Source organism: Opisthocomus hoazin, chromosome 1 (genome assembly GCF_030867145.1).
Source record: "Opisthocomus hoazin isolate bOpiHoa1 chromosome 1, bOpiHoa1.hap1, whole genome shotgun sequence".
In the NCBI taxonomy this organism is placed as follows: Eukaryota; Metazoa; Chordata; class Aves; order Opisthocomiformes; family Opisthocomidae; genus Opisthocomus; species Opisthocomus hoazin.
Genome location: NC_134414.1, coordinates 6,045,526 through 6,062,444, shown reverse-complemented (window position 1 = coordinate 6,062,444; position 16,919 = coordinate 6,045,526). Strand labels below are relative to the sequence as shown.

The following is a 16,919-nucleotide window of genomic DNA, read 5'->3' as shown; positions in this document are numbered from 1 at the left end:
ATGGAATTTCCATACCCACGAAGTTCTGGGAAGGTCAGTCACTTCTCCATGCCTCATTTTCCCCTGCATGTCAGAAAACTTCACGTATGCTGAGTGCTTTTGAGTCTTGGATTAGATGCACACATCGTGTCAGAGCTGTACGATGGTGTAAAATAGTCCCCTTCGTTGTGTCTATTCTAACAGCCAGGGCTTATTCTCTGTTCTTGGGGTTGGATGGCATAGTTCATGTCTGTATAGCTAAACTATCTTATCCTCTGAAATAAAGTGTCTGCATCTCAACTACTTATCAGGAACTGTTCCTAGCCTGTGCTGTCTCCTGCCCAGAGCTGGGGATCTCCTGGGGGAGTGTTATTTGGCACAGACCAGAGCCATGTCCAGGACCATGCCAACAATATGGACTGCTGTGGAGCAATACCTTTGCCTAGGTCACTGGCACAGATACAGACTTCTTGTCTATGCCAGAGGAGATGCTTCCCTGTGTCCTGCTCAGGGACATACCTGCCACCCCGAGACATAGCACTTCCATCACCTAGAGTGCTGCTGTAGTGTTTCAGGGTACTAAACAGGGTCAACCTTATGAGCCTTTCAGAGGTATTCAGAGAGGTGGGATGGGCTGTTTGGGAGGTTTGGGAGGTTGCTAGCCTGGGTGAAATGCATGGCCCAAGGTAGAGCTGGAGTGGGGGTTTACATCCAGAGATGTTAACTGTCTTGCACCTGCCTTCCTTGCTTTGCAGAGGCTGACCTTGGACAGTCTGACTGATGCAAACAGCGTAGCAGCCGATGGCAGAAGCTTGAAATCCGTAACACGCTCCTTTTCCTTGAAAAGCGCAGCTGCCACCCACGAAACATCCAATGTGGCTTTGTATGAGGTAGGTAGGGACCTTGTGCAGCCTTCTCCCACTGCTCAAGTTTAGAAAGTCTTGGGATGCAGTATTATGGGTCTCTGCTGTACTGTGAATGCTGCTGACAGACCCTGAGGGTGAAAAGGAGTTACTCTCAAGCGTGGACTTACCAGTGCTTAAGGTGACTCTACCCCAACCCTCACTCCACACCTGGAGTCACGCGGGGTGGTGATATTCAACATCCCTATTTAGTGTGGCCAGGTCTAGTCCCTGTTAGAGATGTCCCCACCTAAAGGCACCATGCATAACCTTTTTTATAAGATTGAGCCTTCAGGAGGTGACAACTCTAATAATGACCTTTCTTACAAGACAGGATCCAAATACACAGAATAAAGGCCATCTAATTCCCCTTCATGCCAATAGGCCTGTATGGAGTTTAAAGAGAGGCAGTGGCCAAGCAAACTTGCCCCATCCATCTGTTCCTTCCTAAAAACACAACTTTTTGATATAATGGCATGGCAGTTTTTCCTGAAAAGGAGCAAAATAAACTGGATCATTAATGGCAGAGAAAAGCTCTGGACAGAGTTACTCTCCTTTTCAAACAGTTTATCATTGCTTATCAGATACCAATACACCTTCCAGGTACAAAGTTCTGATACAGGTGAAGGTCCTGCCTCACCCCATTTTTTGAGGGTTTTCTGTGGATATTCTTTTTTGGGTGCAGTATTGAAAGAATTTACTGGAAAGAATACTGACAATCCCCAACCACTTTCAAAGTCAAGGATCTGAAATTCAGACCTAGGTCCCAATGTTATCTGTTGCTTAGAGACTTGGTCTATCATTCACCCACCTGTATTGTGGACAGGGAGACTGGGTGTGGCTGAAAAAATTTGAGACGGGAGCAGTTCACAATCTGCGGCAAAGCTCCACCAGCATCTTGAGGAAGGTAGGAACAAGGGATGGGCATGTGGAGGGAAGGTTGCTCGGGGGACATTTGTGACTGCAGGGTATTTTTATTCTCCTTCCTATTCAATGGATGAACAGGAGTTCATCCATTGAATCATGCATCATGGTTGTCAGCGACTCTTGCTCAGTGAAATCTGGCGGAATGGACCATGCACGACTGCATCTGAAAAACTTCCCAATGACCCACATGTCAGAGTCAACAGCTTGCAAAACTCCACTCTGGACCTGGCACTTCAAAGCTGGTGCAATGCTGAACGTACAATGAGTCCTCTAAGTGGCCTTGTCCGCGAAGGCAGAGTGGTTTGGAGGCAACCATCCCTGCCTGTGTCAGGGCAGGCTAGTGCACCGGCAGCTATTTTCATGTGCTATTTGTTGACTGCCCAGCAGTGTGGCACAGACAGTCGTGCATTTCTCTGGGATTTCCTTTTGTCTCCCGCTAAGACGTCTGTTAGGAATTTATTTTAGTCTTCAATTTTATTATTATTACCAAATGACAAGCAAACACATTTATTTTCCAAACTCAAGGCCACTAGTCATTGGCAGCTACTGCTAACATAGGAGTGGCATTTTTATGCATATAAATATAATAAATTTACCAGGGCATGTCTCCAAAGGCACCATTGTTAGATGACTTTGGATCCTCCAGGCATGGTATTGCTTTGCAGATCAGATCAGAGCTGGAGCAAGACTCCACATGCTGAACTCAATTTACCCCAAAGAGGCCATTTTGTCCTACTGAAAGATCCAATCCAGCTTGCCTAAAGAAAAACAAATCTCTGGTCAGTTTGCTTTTGCCATCTTGCTTTCTTTGTTTTAATGGATAGAAAAACAAAGCTTGAAAAGAGTGTAGGACAGCTGAAAAGTAAGCAGCAAAGAGGTTGTTTGCTTCCCCATCCTTGCATGAAAGACTGTTTGGGAGTACAGGAATGATAAAGACATCTAATGATATAAGGAAGCTGCTGAGCAGATTGATATAAGGAAGCTGCTGAGCAGATGTCTAGCTGACTGGGTCTCGCTGTGATTCACTGTCTTGTTTCAGATGAAAGATCTGCGCCATGAAAATGTGAATCTGTTCCTGGGCTTTTTCTCTGACTGTGGCATCTTTGCCATAGTGACAGAGTACTGCTCCCGAGGAAGCCTGGAGGACTTGCTGAGAAACGAAGACATGAAACTGGATTGGATGTTCAAGTCATCTCTCGTGATGGATCTAATTAAAGTAAATCCTTTGCTCCAGCTGAGGCATGCCCTGCCTATGACTTTCATATTGACATAGCTATTTCATCCAGGACTTTGGGATTTTTATAGTAATGCAGGGAAAAACAAAGTGCATGTAATTACAACGATATACAAGGTCTTTAATGGAGATCACTTGTTCTTGTTTTGTTACCATCTGTGAGAAGCACTATTCAGGTTAATAGGTCTACATCCACGCAGCAGAATGAGAGGTTAAAACTACACATCAAGCTAGAATTGATTACCTAAAACAGTGAATTTGGTGGCAAATTCATACTTTCCAAAGGTCCTTTCTTGTCAGAAATTATGGATTTAGTATGGATCATGTATGGAACCAAAGTTTAACCATCCCAGTCACAGTGTGGCTACATGTAGGGTCACTTTAGAAGAGTATTCGCACACTATCAACCACGTCCCATGTGTTTTCATGCCCAAATGGTGAACTACCAATCTGGGGCAGGTGGCCTACAGAGGGTAGACTTCCAGAACCATTCATAGAGCCGATCATGGGTAGTATGAAGCTCACCTTCTGATCCTCCTTGAGGGAGGTGTGTCAGGGCATTCAGCTCTTAATGGCTTCCCTTGACCTAACAATCAGATACCACTTGTGACCACCTGTTTAACCTTGTCTAAAAGTACAACTTTTGAGTGCAATGAGTCCTAGGGCTACACAGGAAGGCATCAGATTGTTCCTAAAGCTGCCAGTCCTTTCCAGTATTACTTCAGGGTGCAGATAGGCCAGTTCTTGTTCCTAATCCTCTTCTGAACTTTTCCCACATTTTCTTGGGCTGACCAGCGCTGCACTTGACGTAGAGTCAATGCTGTCTTTGATGTCATCCAAGGTGACAATTGGGCTTTGTGTTTCCGAATGCTGACAGATAAAAGAATTCTTAAGGAACAGCTTCAATCTTTTCTGTGTTTCACAGGGAATTAGGTATTTGCATCACCGAGATTTTGCCCATGGACGTCTCAAGTCTCGTAACTGTGTTGTGGATGGCCGGTTTGTGCTGAAGATCACTGACTATGGTTATAATGAGCTCTTGGAAGCACAGAAATGCCCATATATTCAGCCACCCCCAGAAGGTAGGTGCCATAAGGAAATATTTTTAGGAGATATTTGTCTATTGGCTAAACAGATGTCAGTCCTAATGCAATTGCAGACCAGTGGCCACATCAGGATTTTTGTGCTTGATCTCATGATATCTAATTACCTATATACAATGCAGTTACAGGAAAGGGTAAGCAAAGTATTTTCATACTTCCTGAAACTGAAGTGAATAGCTGAGTGTCATGGTAATGTGTCGTATTTTAACCCAGTAGCTGGCAACTAAGCACTAGACAGCTGCTCGCTCACCCCTTCCCTTCCCCTCAGAAAAAGGTAAAACTCGTGGGTTGAGACAAAGACAATTAAAAAGACGACAAAGTAAATATTAATACTACTACTAATAATGATTATAATAAAGAATATGCAAAACAAACTATATACATACAATACAATTTTCTCATAATGCAAAGAGTTTTTACTGGAAGCAGTGACAGAACTTAAGGCTATCATAGTTGGAGAAGGATTTGAGTGCCCCTGAAATCTGATCAATCCTGAATTTCTGTGACCGGTGGAACTGGCTGTACATCCTTAGCTCAACCCTATACTTCAGGTTAACCCAGATGCAGAGAGCCTTATTTTGTAAAACTAAGCCATCTGAAAAACAGGATGATGCAGATCTCTTTGAAATAGGTCCTCTACATGCCAGTCACAAAAGGCTGCCACATGACATTCCCTCACTTAGGGACAGCATATCATGGGACCAGGTTTGGAGACTCTGATGGGATTTCTTTCACTTGGCCATTGTCTTGCGGTTCCTCTGGTATCCCAGTTTCTTTCTAAAACCTGGTGTCAAGTGGCATGTAGCCTTTCGATGCCTCAGTCATGGGATTTAGTTTCTATACATTTCCAGTGTCTCAGACAGGGCAGTTGCCAGAAGCACTTCTTCTCCTTCCTTACAAAAGTTACATATATTGCAGTAGCTGAAATGTTCCTTATTCCCATTACCCAGAATGCACTGTTACCAGGGTAACAACATCCCGGGTTGAAGAAGATTCATTTCTTGATGAGGCTGCATGTGTTTTATAGCTGTGTCTTTCATCACTTGGGCTGTTGGATTATGAAGACTGATTGTACTTTAGACAGCCACCAACAGCTTTTATGGAAACTACTTTCATCTAAGAAGAACTGGAGAAAATATTTTACTCACTGTTGCTTTGCAAAAGAACCACAACAGTAACAAGAAATCCAGGCTTCAACACCAACATTTTGTCTGAGTGATATTTTAAAAAAAAAAAGGTGTTAACGCTTTTGGCAATGATGAGAAGACTTCTAACATAGATGTTTAAGGCTGGTGTTTTAGAATGTAAATTATTGGTATAGCAAAATTTATTTAAAAGGTAGAGTGAAATTTGTAAAATTCAAATTTTTTGTCAGGGTGGAAGTTTAATACTTCTAAAACATCACAGGAAACAGAAGACTTGATCCAGTAAATAATGAAGTATGTTCCAGCCTTTCCTCAAACGACTAAAATGAAATGTTCATTTAAATACCTAATTTGCAATAGTAGCAACTCAAGTGTAAGAAATGTCATGCTCTTGCATTTTTTAGAATTGCTCTGGACAGCTCCTGAGTTACTGAGGGACCCAGACATGCGCAGAAAAGGCACATTTGAAGGAGACATCTACAGCTTTGCAATCATCCTACAAGAAGTGGTTGTTCGAGGTCCACCATACTGCATGTCAGAGCTCTCAGCTGAAGGTAGGCAACTAATTCAGTACATTTTTAAGGCTTTACACAGAGCACTCATAAAAGGTCTGGCCAAGCCTCTTGAGTAAAACTTTAGTATGGAAACAATCTCATGACCTTTCTCAGTGACAAAGGGCTGTGTTCAACAAAAAATCCATAATAAGCTTCAAAGGTGTGGTTCCGATTTCAGCCTCGGTATGTGACTCATCACTGCCGTCAATGGGGTTGGGGCTCTGGATCCCCCCCAAGATGCTCCAAAGCTGGCCAGCCATCAGGCCTCTGTAGCACCTCCAGTTCCCTGTCCAAACATTGACTTTTCATCATAGCGTGGGGTGAAATCTGATGGCAGAATTTCCCATAGCTCGGAAATTCCTTTGCTTCCCACTCATCACCCATTTTTCTGTGTCATGTGGGTCGAGGTTTTTGAGCTGGACCCCTCACCAACACGCTGTTTTGTCCATCTGCCCATCTACTTTTCCTTAATTACTCCCCCGTTTAAAGACATTCTCGCTTCAGCAGAGACCGAAGTGATACATCATGACCCCACTGACTTATATACAAGGTGGCTTGTATCAGCAATAGCAAATAGGTGAACTTCCTTGGAACTCATGGTGCAATTGTCATTACTTCAAACCATGTTGTGCAGATGTAGGAAGAGCAAACGCATCATGGTCATGGTCAGGTCACAAGCACTTGAACATGGAGGGAGTGAGAGCAATCAAAAAAGAGCTGATTTCAGTGAAAGCCCATTCTCAACACTTTTTAAGCTGGACAGTCACTAAGTGGGGTATGGACGTTCAGTATCCCCCTATTGAGCACCTGGAACAATGGGGCCCTGACGTTGCTGTGCCTGAAGCTGCTGCAACAATGCAATGACAATGATGATTATGATGTAACCTGCTCTGTAATTCAGAGCTGGACCTATGATGTAGACTATGATGTAATTAGCAGGTGTTCCCCACCTAGCCCCCATGGGGAACCTCCAGTAAATGCTGCACATAGTACACTCCAGTTTTCTGACCTGACAAAATGATGAATTTCTACTCATTGAGTCCTAATCCTCAAGGAGCTTTCACTCATGGCGTGAACTTTAAAATCATCTGGGGAAGGCATTTCCCCTTGGCTGCCCCTGGAAATACTTGGGCCAGGTGCTTTGTTTAGTTCATTTGCTAGAGACTGGTGGGATGAGCCAAAGAGCTTTAAAGTAAACTGTCAACACCGAAAAGATTTGGGTACTCACAGTAACAGCTGTGGAAGTGCAGAGCTTCTGCCAGAAAAAGAGTGGTTTTCACTCTATTTGACTGCTCTGCACAACGTCAAATGAAATCTTCAAATACAATCACCTTGGGGCTTTTTTTAAGTGGGAAGATATAGTTCTACCTTACAAAAAACATATTTCCTCCAGGATATTCTTACTAAGAAATACCTAAATTGAAGTCGGGGTTGGGTTCAGACATCCCACTCCCCCGTCCGCGCTTCAGCTGTCAATGAAACCTGCAGCTCAGCTCCTTCGATGTAGGGCTGTTTTATCTGAAAACCACAGATTCAAGGACTGACTTCACAGAATCTGAAAGCCCAAGCCCAGTTCCTTATTAGTCTTATTTCACCTCTGGATAGGGAATCACTTCCCAGACACTGTTTTGAACCCAAACTCTCCCCCTTAAAATACTTTCCACTGCGTCGATTCCCATCAACCTCCTACACACTGGTTCCCAGTTAAAGATGAAGCATCAGAGGCTGGTACCCTTCCTGTCTGGGCTCGGCCATAGCCCTCTGCTCTCTTAGAGGATCACAGATCCTAATGGAGAGAGTCAGGGGCAATTTTATTAAACACAAGCCTGCAGGTTCACACATCCATTTGTCACAAAACCTTCCCACATCCAGCCACTTTATTGCTTATAACCTGGTTTTCCAGGGACCAGAAGGCAGATAAATCTATTATCTTTTAAGTCCTCCAAAAGACTCCTGGCAGAGCAAAGCAGAAACCCCCAGATTTTTTTGACAGAGCTGTTGGGTGATGAGGAGTAACAATGATGTCTGAAGGAGCAAGCCAGCAACAGACGAAATGGTCCGTGTCCTTTCTCCCCACCCAGACCACCCATCTCATAACGTGCTTTCCATTCTTCTCTTTGTCACAGAAATTATAAAGAAAGTGAAGAAACCCCCTCCCCTGTGTCGCCCAAACATAGCCCCTGAGTTGGCCCCCCTGGAGTGCATCCAGGTAATGAAGCAATGCTGGGGTGAAGCCCCCGAACGACGTCCAACATTTGAGGAGGTTTTTCATAAGGTCGGTGAATAGAGCAGCAAGTGTAATTCTTTGTTCTTGACAGGAAAGTGCGGTTTATTTCTTTAACTGACCCCTTAGGTAATGATTGAATAAGTCCCATAGCTCTAGACTTGCCTTTGCTATTTCCTCATTTTATGGTTCGTGGTGTCTAGATACTTGTTTTTGTTGGCCAGGCCTGGCCTGTCTTACAGCTTTCCCTGAACTCGGGCTCCCATGGCACCACCATGTGGGGGGTGAAACAGGCTGGACGTGGGCTTGGTGTCTTCACATTTGCAGTGTACCCGCCTGGATGGTCTCATGGAGATGAAAGATCTGTAAATTACAATAGCACCTTCAGATCAATACATTGTTTGCTCTTCTAAAGTTTTTAAAAGGTGATTAATTTAAAAGGAAAATTCAGCAAAGATTGTTAAATGCAAAGATACAACATTTGGCATAGGATGTCTCTGAGCTGCAGCTTGGTGGAGGCTGGGAGCACAATCCAGGGAAATATGACTATGCTTGAGCCCTGTCTGAACAGCTTTCCCAGACATCTGTTACTGGCCAACCTCATGGACAGGTACTGGCAAAATAAACCCCTTGTCTGATCCAGCACTACTGTTCCTATGTTCTTATAAGGTCAAACTAAGTAAACCAATATCCATAATTTTTACCTTTCAGTTCTATGAAACTGTGATTAACTTTACACTCATATGACTCCACTGCTGAGTCTAAAGCAGCATCTGAAGCTACAGGTTATCCAAATGGTCCAGGAGGCTCATCTTCAGGTCAAGAGGAGAGAGCACAACCCAGTGGGGAGCTGGGAATGGGGGATGGCAGTACACATACTTGGCAGTGTGCAAAGGTGGATTTAAGACCAGAAAAACATAAGCAGGTTGTAAGGGTTGCTAGTGCCCTGAAATTTGCACTTCTGGATGCAAACAGCTGCAAGCTACCCTAAAGACTAGTCATGGGATAAATGAGGGTGCAAATTTGCAGCATGATAGGACTCCAGAACAACTCACATACATGTTGTCGTCTAATGGAAGGTGGTACTTCACTTAACCCTCACTGAAAGTTCGTAGAGGAGCAACATGCTCCTGGGCAGCTGTCACAGTTATTGATGCAAATTTTACCCTTCAGTTTGCCTTTTTTGTTTACTGTTGAACTCTTGCCACTGACGAAGCCAGTCTTTAGTATTTTCCCTTCAAAATATGAGTTTACTTTTTGTTCTTTTCCAATATTATGGCACTACAATGTTGTAATGAGATGGAGAAATAACTGTCTTGTTCAATTTTCCAGTTCAAAACCATCAACAAAGGGAAAAAGACCAACATCATTGACTCAATGCTCAGGATGCTTGAGCAGTATTCGAGCAACCTGGAAGATTTAATAAGGGAGAGGACCGAAGAGTTAGAGATTGAAAAACAGAAGACAGAAAAACTACTGTCACAAATGCTCCCCCCGTAAGTACTAGTACTTTAGATGTTAAAAAAAAACCCTTGGCACTACTACATAGCTAGACTGGACATAAGATTTTCCCAGAACTCCATGAGTTTGTTGAGCTGACTTCCAATTTTGGCAAACACCTTCTGATCAAAGTAAGCAACATTCATCAATGCTTCTTACAGACATATAGAAACTATTTAGTAGAAGATCTTTTGAGCACAGTAGGACAAGAGTGTCTGAGCTCTTTCTTAGGCATGTCCTACAGCAGGGGTTTGTGCCTTGTCATCTTTGCTTGTGTTGTGATTTCAGATCGGTGGCAGAAGCCCTCAAGACTGGTGGCACAGTGGAGCCAGAGTATTTCGACCAGGTGACCATCTACTTCAGTGACATTGTGGGCTTCACAACCATTTCAGCCCTCAGTGAACCCATCGAAGTAGTTGACCTTCTGAATGACCTTTACACGCTGTTTGATGCTGTTCTTGGAAACCATGATGTTTACAAGGTGAGGAGTACCTGGGCATGAGGATCAAGCCATGCCTGGGTCAAACACTCCATGTAGGTCAAACACAGCTCTTTCCCATCTTCAATTTATTTATTTATCTCTTAATGCCATGGTATTTGCCAGGTGGAGACAATCGGCGATGCCTACATGGTTGCCTCAGGGCTCCCAAAACGGAATGGAAACAAGCATGCAGCTGAGATAGCCAACATGTCCCTGGACATCCTCAGCTCAGTGGGAACATTCAAAATGAGACACATGCCAGACATACCCCTCAGGATACGAATCGGGCTACACACAGGTAGGCAGCTGCACTTACCTGTGCCTGAACATCAAAGAACCGCTGCTTTAAATGCTTTCTCCCTGCCTACCCCAAAACAAGCACCCTTAGAAGATGCTTTAAAATCAGAAACAAGGGCATTAAAAATGGAAACACAAACCTCAAGAAGGAAAATGTCTCAGTATCATTTGGGGGAGAAATTGTGTATTCCGTCAAAGTCAGGAATTACATCAAAAATGTTAGTCACAAGGGTTTTGTAGTAAGGGTGGTTCTTTGATGTGCCATAGGATCTTCACTGGTGTGATGTGGAGACATCTTTGTAACTCTGTTCTGAAATGAAAAAGCACACAAAACCAGGCAGATAGAATGAAAGAATCAAAAAGGCTGGGGAGATTTATTATGGATGGGAGGTAACTAGAAGAATATGTGACACAGGTATGAAAAAAAAGCGTGTTATAAAGAAAGTAAATTATCTCTAAAATACAGAAGTCATAATCTATACAACGAATAGAAAAGTGGCTTGTTTAAAAAGAAAATAAGGTGTGGGTTTTTTTATATATAAAATGTAATTAAACTGCAGAACAAAACAAAACGAAACGTGCAGTGAGATAGCAGTTATCATATAACTGAAAGTATGACTGGGAATTTGAACAGAGGAAACGTCATTTGTTGTTTTCATAGAATCAATATTTCTTGAAGAGATATGAACCTTCATAATTTTATACCATAGTCATCCATTGACACATTTTTCCCAGCTGTTCATCACCAGAGTTCTTGCATCTTCCTCTGAAGTACTGCGAATGACCCCATGCATCAGTACAGGCTTGGGGTGGACCTGCTGGAGAGCAGCTCTGCGGAGAGGGACCTGGGTGTCCTGGTGGACAACAGGTTAACCATGAGCCAGCAGTGTGCCCCGGCTGCCAAGAAGGCCAATGGCGTTCTGGGGTGCATTGGGAGGAGTGTGGCCAGCAGGTCGAGGGAGGTTCTCCTTCCCCTCTACACTGTCCTGGTGAGGCCTCATCTGGAGTACTGTGTCCAGTTCTGGGCTCCCCAGTTCAAGAAAGATGAAGAGCTACTGGAGAGAGTCCAGCGGAGGGCTACCAGGATGGTGAGGGGACTGGAACATCTCTCCTATGAGGAGAGGCTGAGGGAGCTGCGCTTGTTCAGCCTGAAGAAGAGAAGGCTGCGAGGGGACCTAATATATACTTACAAATATCTCAAGGGTGGGTATCAGGAGGATGGGGCCAGACTCTTTTCAGTGGTGCCCAGCGACAGGACAAGGGGCAATGGGCACAAACTGAAGCAGAGGAAGTTCCAGCTGAACATGAGGAAGAACTTCTTCCCTCTGAGGGTGACAGAGAACAGGAACAGGCTGCCCAGGGAGGTTGTGGAGTCTCCTTCTCTGGAGATATTCAAGACCCTTCTGGACAAGGTCCTCTACAGCCTGCTGTAGGTGACCCTGCTTCGGCAGGAGGGTTGGATGAGATGACCCACAGAGGTCCCTTCCAACCCCTACCATTCTGTGATTCTGTGATTCTGTGAACTGCCCATTGCGGGAAGCTGAATAATGAAGAAGATTTTCCAGGAACATGACCCAGTATTACAAGTTTTTTTACCCTTCTGCCTGTCTAAAAATGCCCACATTTTTGCACCTTTGGCATGCAAGTGTAAGTCAATATCCTGGTCCCTCTTGTATACATTGGGAAACAAGAGCAGAGAAAAGGAAGTATCTCACCCAGAATATGCCAAGCTGTGACCTGAGCAGAGCTAAAACCAATATTTCATATCTCTTAGAATATATAAGTTCTTCTTTTGGGGCTGTCTTTGAAAACTCATTGCCCTACTGTTTACTTTGTAGTTTGGGGATCTTAGCTGACCCTTCACGGAAATCTAAAGTGCTAAGGAATGATTGCAGGAGCTCTGTGGGTGTTTTACTCTGGCAGAAATGATATAAGACTACGGCCCAGGCTTTTCTTGCCCAGAGCAGGAGTTTCTGAAGCACCAGCAGCACATTTGCAACAGGGAAAGAGAAGAAATTGGTGTGCAACATCTGCTGCTGCCTGTTGACAGTAGGTCAGCAACGTGTCTTTCACGCACGCAGCCAAAAATCTGTCCCTAAGTGGTGTGTACAGGGGTAGTTAGATTTTTTCTTGTTTTTATGAGTTCTGGGTATCTGGAAAGTGGTGTTTCTCTGAGCTGTTGTGTAGGGTGCGAAAGGAAGAGGGGGAGAAATTGATGTTTGCTTTCTAAAGAAGCAGAGGCCAGATTTTGTTTTGCACAGATCTGGCAACATCATACTGTCATGGGAGCAGCGAGAAATGTGATGCTCCAAAGCAAACCAGCTCTCTGAGCCACCGAGCTGACAGCAGAGTTTGATTAACCCTAGACCCCGTTTCTCCTGAGGAAAGAAGCATGAAGAGGGAATCACCAGCATCATGAAAGCATTGAGAAAGTTCTTGGGGGAGAGGAGGACTTGGCTGACACTTTCACTGTCCTGGAAAGGATGGAGAATGGGTGTGACCACCAGTTTTGTGGCCCAAATGCTCTCTGGAAACTGGTGCCAAGAGGAGCTCGTGATCCCCTCTCTGAAAAAGCAGTAAATGCCATTTGGGCATGGGCTGCCCATGCCCCTCCAGCCCCAGTGGAGAGCTGCAGCTCTGTGAACTTCTGCTGGCCCATGCCCATGGTCTGCTTGTGGCAACATATGGGTAAGAGGACAACAAGACCAGTGTTTGGTCTGCAGTTTCTCCCCTGCTTTAAATGCACCCTGGAGCCTTGGCTCTCCTCTCTTGACTTGACTGCATGTCCAGAAAAACTCAGCTGACTCAGCTGTTTCCACACCAGCCATGTCTGGACTGGAGCTGGATAGGCGGGGAGAGCGGTGGTGAGAAGACAAAATTTTCCACGGAGTTTGAGGAGGATCTGTTTATTGGTCAGGCTCTTTGGCAGGCAGCCTCATGCTTCGATAGAGCTTATTAACCTCCTTACCACCACTGATGGCTGTTGCAGGCTCTTAGCCAGCATGGCTCATTAACTGTCCCTGCAAGCCCTGGTGAAGTGCCATTTCAAAACAAACCAGCAAACCTGTGTAATTAAACAACTCGGCCATAATGTTCTCATCACAAGGTCTCTGGTTTCCTCTGAAACTCATTACTGTTGGAGATTTATCACTGAAAGTTTTTGTTAGCCGTTTGTCTAGACAAGGGGGAACACACACAGGCAGTGAAGGCAGCGAGTGAATTAACTCTTGGATGCTTTCATCATGGAGAAGTCCTTTGGCCATGCTTATACTGTAGGGTTTGTTTTGAACTAATAACTTTCTGCAACAAAATGACAGGCTTAAAAGCAGTGCTTTAGAAAGATAGCATCTCGTCCTAAAAATCTTTCCTATCCTAGGTTGTGAGCTTTGCAGAAATTATTGGATGACTGCACTGACTGAGTAGGAAACATAAATTTAGGCATCCACGTGGAGGTGCTTCCAGCAGTGTTAGGGAGCCTGTCCTCATCTGTGGTCAGCAGAGATCTGGTGGACCCTGGAGAACTGTTCTTGTGCAGGAGTGGAACAGCTTTCACAGCTCAGCTGACTGCAATGACCAGGCCTCCACTGACTACAACAGGAGCTCAGCTACCTATGTTTCTGCTTTGAAGAAAATCCTCCTGACTGAGGGCTGGTTTTTGGCAAGGACCACTTTTTCTGTGTCCTTGCAACACCTATTATGGAAGGAGCTTTGATCCTTACTGAGATTTCTGAGTGCCGCTGTCATGTCATAACCACAAGATGAAGAGAGATGATGCCATGTGAGTTAGTGGTTTCTCAGGGAAAGCTCTTAATAAAGCATGAATTAAAATGTCTCCAACAAGACCCTTTTTTATGCATATGCCACATTAGTGTGCACACACCAGTTAGATCAGCGTTGAAACCTTGATTCAGTAGCATCAATATGGATTTACACTTCTGCTATAGAGTTGCCCATAGACTAGACCCTGAAAAAACTTCCTTTAGTGTATAAAGCTCCACTCCTGAACAGCTTGAACCAATTAGCGAGTACTGATACGAATGGGAATTAAATTAGTGGAGATTCTGAGGGACAGGGTCTTATCCAAGGTTGCACGGCACGCTGTGGTAAAAAAACAATTATATGAGGTTCTCCTGATCTCCAGCAGTCCCTGCATGCTGTGTTTGATCCAGAGATGTTGTTTAAGTCCTTGCAACATTTTTTGAATGAACCATTCTTCCTTTTTTTTTTTTTTTTTAATCTTTAAGCAAGCAATGCTTCATTAGGCAGGAATTAAAATCTCTTATCTCTCAGTTTTAATCCTCCATAAATTAACTTAAAATCCTGTTATTTTGACTCTGCAGCAACAACTTTTTGGAGGTCACATCAAGAGGGATTCTTGCAAAGTTCCCCATAGCTTTCAGCTATGGACTTTCATTGTCCTTAAGATGTATCTGAAAACTATATGAAGAATCAGTTTTTGTGATTAAGAAGGCTAAAATTGCAGCAAAATTGCATTGTCCTAAAACAAGTAGCAGATCATTTCTAAATGAGGCTATCATTATTATTATTATTATTATTATTATTATTTTAAAAACAACATTTTGACCTACAAGTTCTTATATTACGACAATCCTTATCTATAGCGTCATTTCAGATACTGTTGATGATGTACTATGTGCACATCTCTTGTAATCTTTCATGGGAAAGAAATTTCCTAGATGTCAGTTTTGTTAAATCTTAATCCAGAAGGGTCACAATACTGAAAAGGCAGGCAGAGCCTGAAAAGACATATGACATAAATACATCCAATGCAAAATACAAAGAAGCCTCTCTTTTCTCTGCAAGGAGCCCCACACCTCCTTACATTTCTCAAAGCGTTTTCTTATTTTTTCATTTTTCCCTTTTTTTTTTTCATTACTTTTGCAAGCCTGATATTTTAAATTGTGGATGATGAATTTCAGCATCTCATTGTTCAGAGCACAGTCTAAACATTAGCTAACCCAAGTGCCCCAGATGACAGTTGTCTGTGCTGTTCGGCTGTCACACATTTTATTGCTCTGTGTGTGCATGTTCGTGTGAATCCTGCACACACACCACTCCCTGAGAATTTGGCACCGGTTCTTCGGGAGCTAGTTTGGAAGGGAGTGGATCTCATCTAAAAAATGAGAGAGAGGAAAAATAAACAGTTTTTGGCTAGACAGGCGAGCTAATGATGTCTTCCTTTCCAAGGAGGGGACACAGGGTGGTCCAGCGTGCTGCCAGCATCTCTGGGTGTGCAAGGCTGATTTTCAATCCTGTTTTACTGGGACACAAGGCATGTCACAGGATCTGAACTTTATGTTTTTCAGCTGGAAAATGAGGTGTTTTTAAAATGAGATTGCAATAGTACTTGAGCTTCTGTGAACTCTGAAAAAATTTATCCCAGATGATGGTGAACAGAAGTCCTACCACAGAAAACCTTTGTCAGGCATAAAACATCAATGTGCAATCCAGAGCAATACTTAATTTCTGATTGCTTTCAGCAAGCACCAAGGCCAATGAGATCCTGAAAAATTTTGTATTCCTAAGTGGTTTTTGAATATCAGTGGAGAGGAAGAGGTTTGTTTGTCAGCAGGCATCTTAATTTAGATTCATAGAATGGTTTGGGTTGGAAGAGACCTCATAGATCGTCCTGTTCCAAATCCCCTGCCACAGACAGGGACATCTTCCACCAGACCAGGTTGCTCGGAGCTCCATCCAACCTGGCCTTGAACACTGCCAGGGAAGGGGCAGCCACAGCTTCTCTGGGCAACCTGGGCCAGGGCCTCACCACCCTCACAGTAAACAATTTCTTTCTTATATTTAATATTTGTGCAGTACCTTCTGGGTTATACAGATTCCGTGTCTTTCAGGGCCTTGTGTGGCAGGCGTTGTGGGGCTTACTATGCCACGGTACTGCCTCTTTGGAGACACGGTGAACACGGCATCAAGAATGGAGTCCACGGGCCTGCGTGAGTATTTCGGACAGTCCCTGCAGTGGGGGGTTGACAAACTTCTCAAGAGAGATGAAGAAATGCGCGTCTTTAGTTTTAAGCATTGCAACTGAATCAGCTCTGAAGAAAGGGGCAAGCCAACAACAACATTCAAAGCAGCCTGGAGGGGAGGTCATCAGCCTTGCCATCGTAGGTCAGCTTTTAAGACCTTGTCTTCCAGCTACAGTCCTCTGATTTGGATCCCATCAAACAAAATGAGCATGAATCTTGCCCTAGATTTCTCCTACATGGGTTGGATGTTGCTTTCAGTCAGTGCTGAGGACCCTTAATTCAGAGCTGTTCTTGCACAGTAAAATAATGCACTTACCTGTCATGGCCAGTACAAGGCAAGGGTTGAAGCACATGTGGGCACCGCTTCCATCACACTGGAGACAACAGGCAACGATGTCCTGCAAAATGAAGGGCATCATTTGTGATGGCTTCATTTATCAGCAGTAACAACTCCACAAACAAGTGTTGACAGGTCTTCCAAAAATCCTTAAACTTCTCTTCCTCTTCAGGTTTTCTCAATGTCTTTCTTGGTGTTCATGCTATTTTCCCCTCTAGTTCTTGCCTTTATTTT

The 16,919-nt window shown here is 43.9% G+C and overlaps 1 protein-coding gene across 1 annotated transcript in view; it reads left to right on the top strand.

Annotated features, from left to right (window-relative positions):
* Positions 1 to 16,919, top strand: part of GUCY2F (guanylate cyclase 2F, retinal) — a 48,691-nt gene that overhangs the window by 14,299 nt on the left and 17,473 nt on the right. Inside the window, exons 6-15 of the mRNA XM_009931043.2 lie at positions 735 to 869; positions 1,708 to 1,788; positions 2,848 to 3,024; positions 3,968 to 4,124; positions 5,695 to 5,844; positions 7,971 to 8,119; positions 9,401 to 9,564; positions 9,857 to 10,049; positions 10,173 to 10,347; positions 16,217 to 16,315. Of these exons, the coding sequence (XP_009929345.1) occupies positions 735 to 869; positions 1,708 to 1,788; positions 2,848 to 3,024; positions 3,968 to 4,124; positions 5,695 to 5,844; positions 7,971 to 8,119; positions 9,401 to 9,564; positions 9,857 to 10,049; positions 10,173 to 10,347; positions 16,217 to 16,315 (1,480 nt within the window). The remainder of the gene's footprint in view (positions 1 to 734; positions 870 to 1,707; positions 1,789 to 2,847; positions 3,025 to 3,967; positions 4,125 to 5,694; positions 5,845 to 7,970; positions 8,120 to 9,400; positions 9,565 to 9,856; positions 10,050 to 10,172; positions 10,348 to 16,216; positions 16,316 to 16,919) is intronic.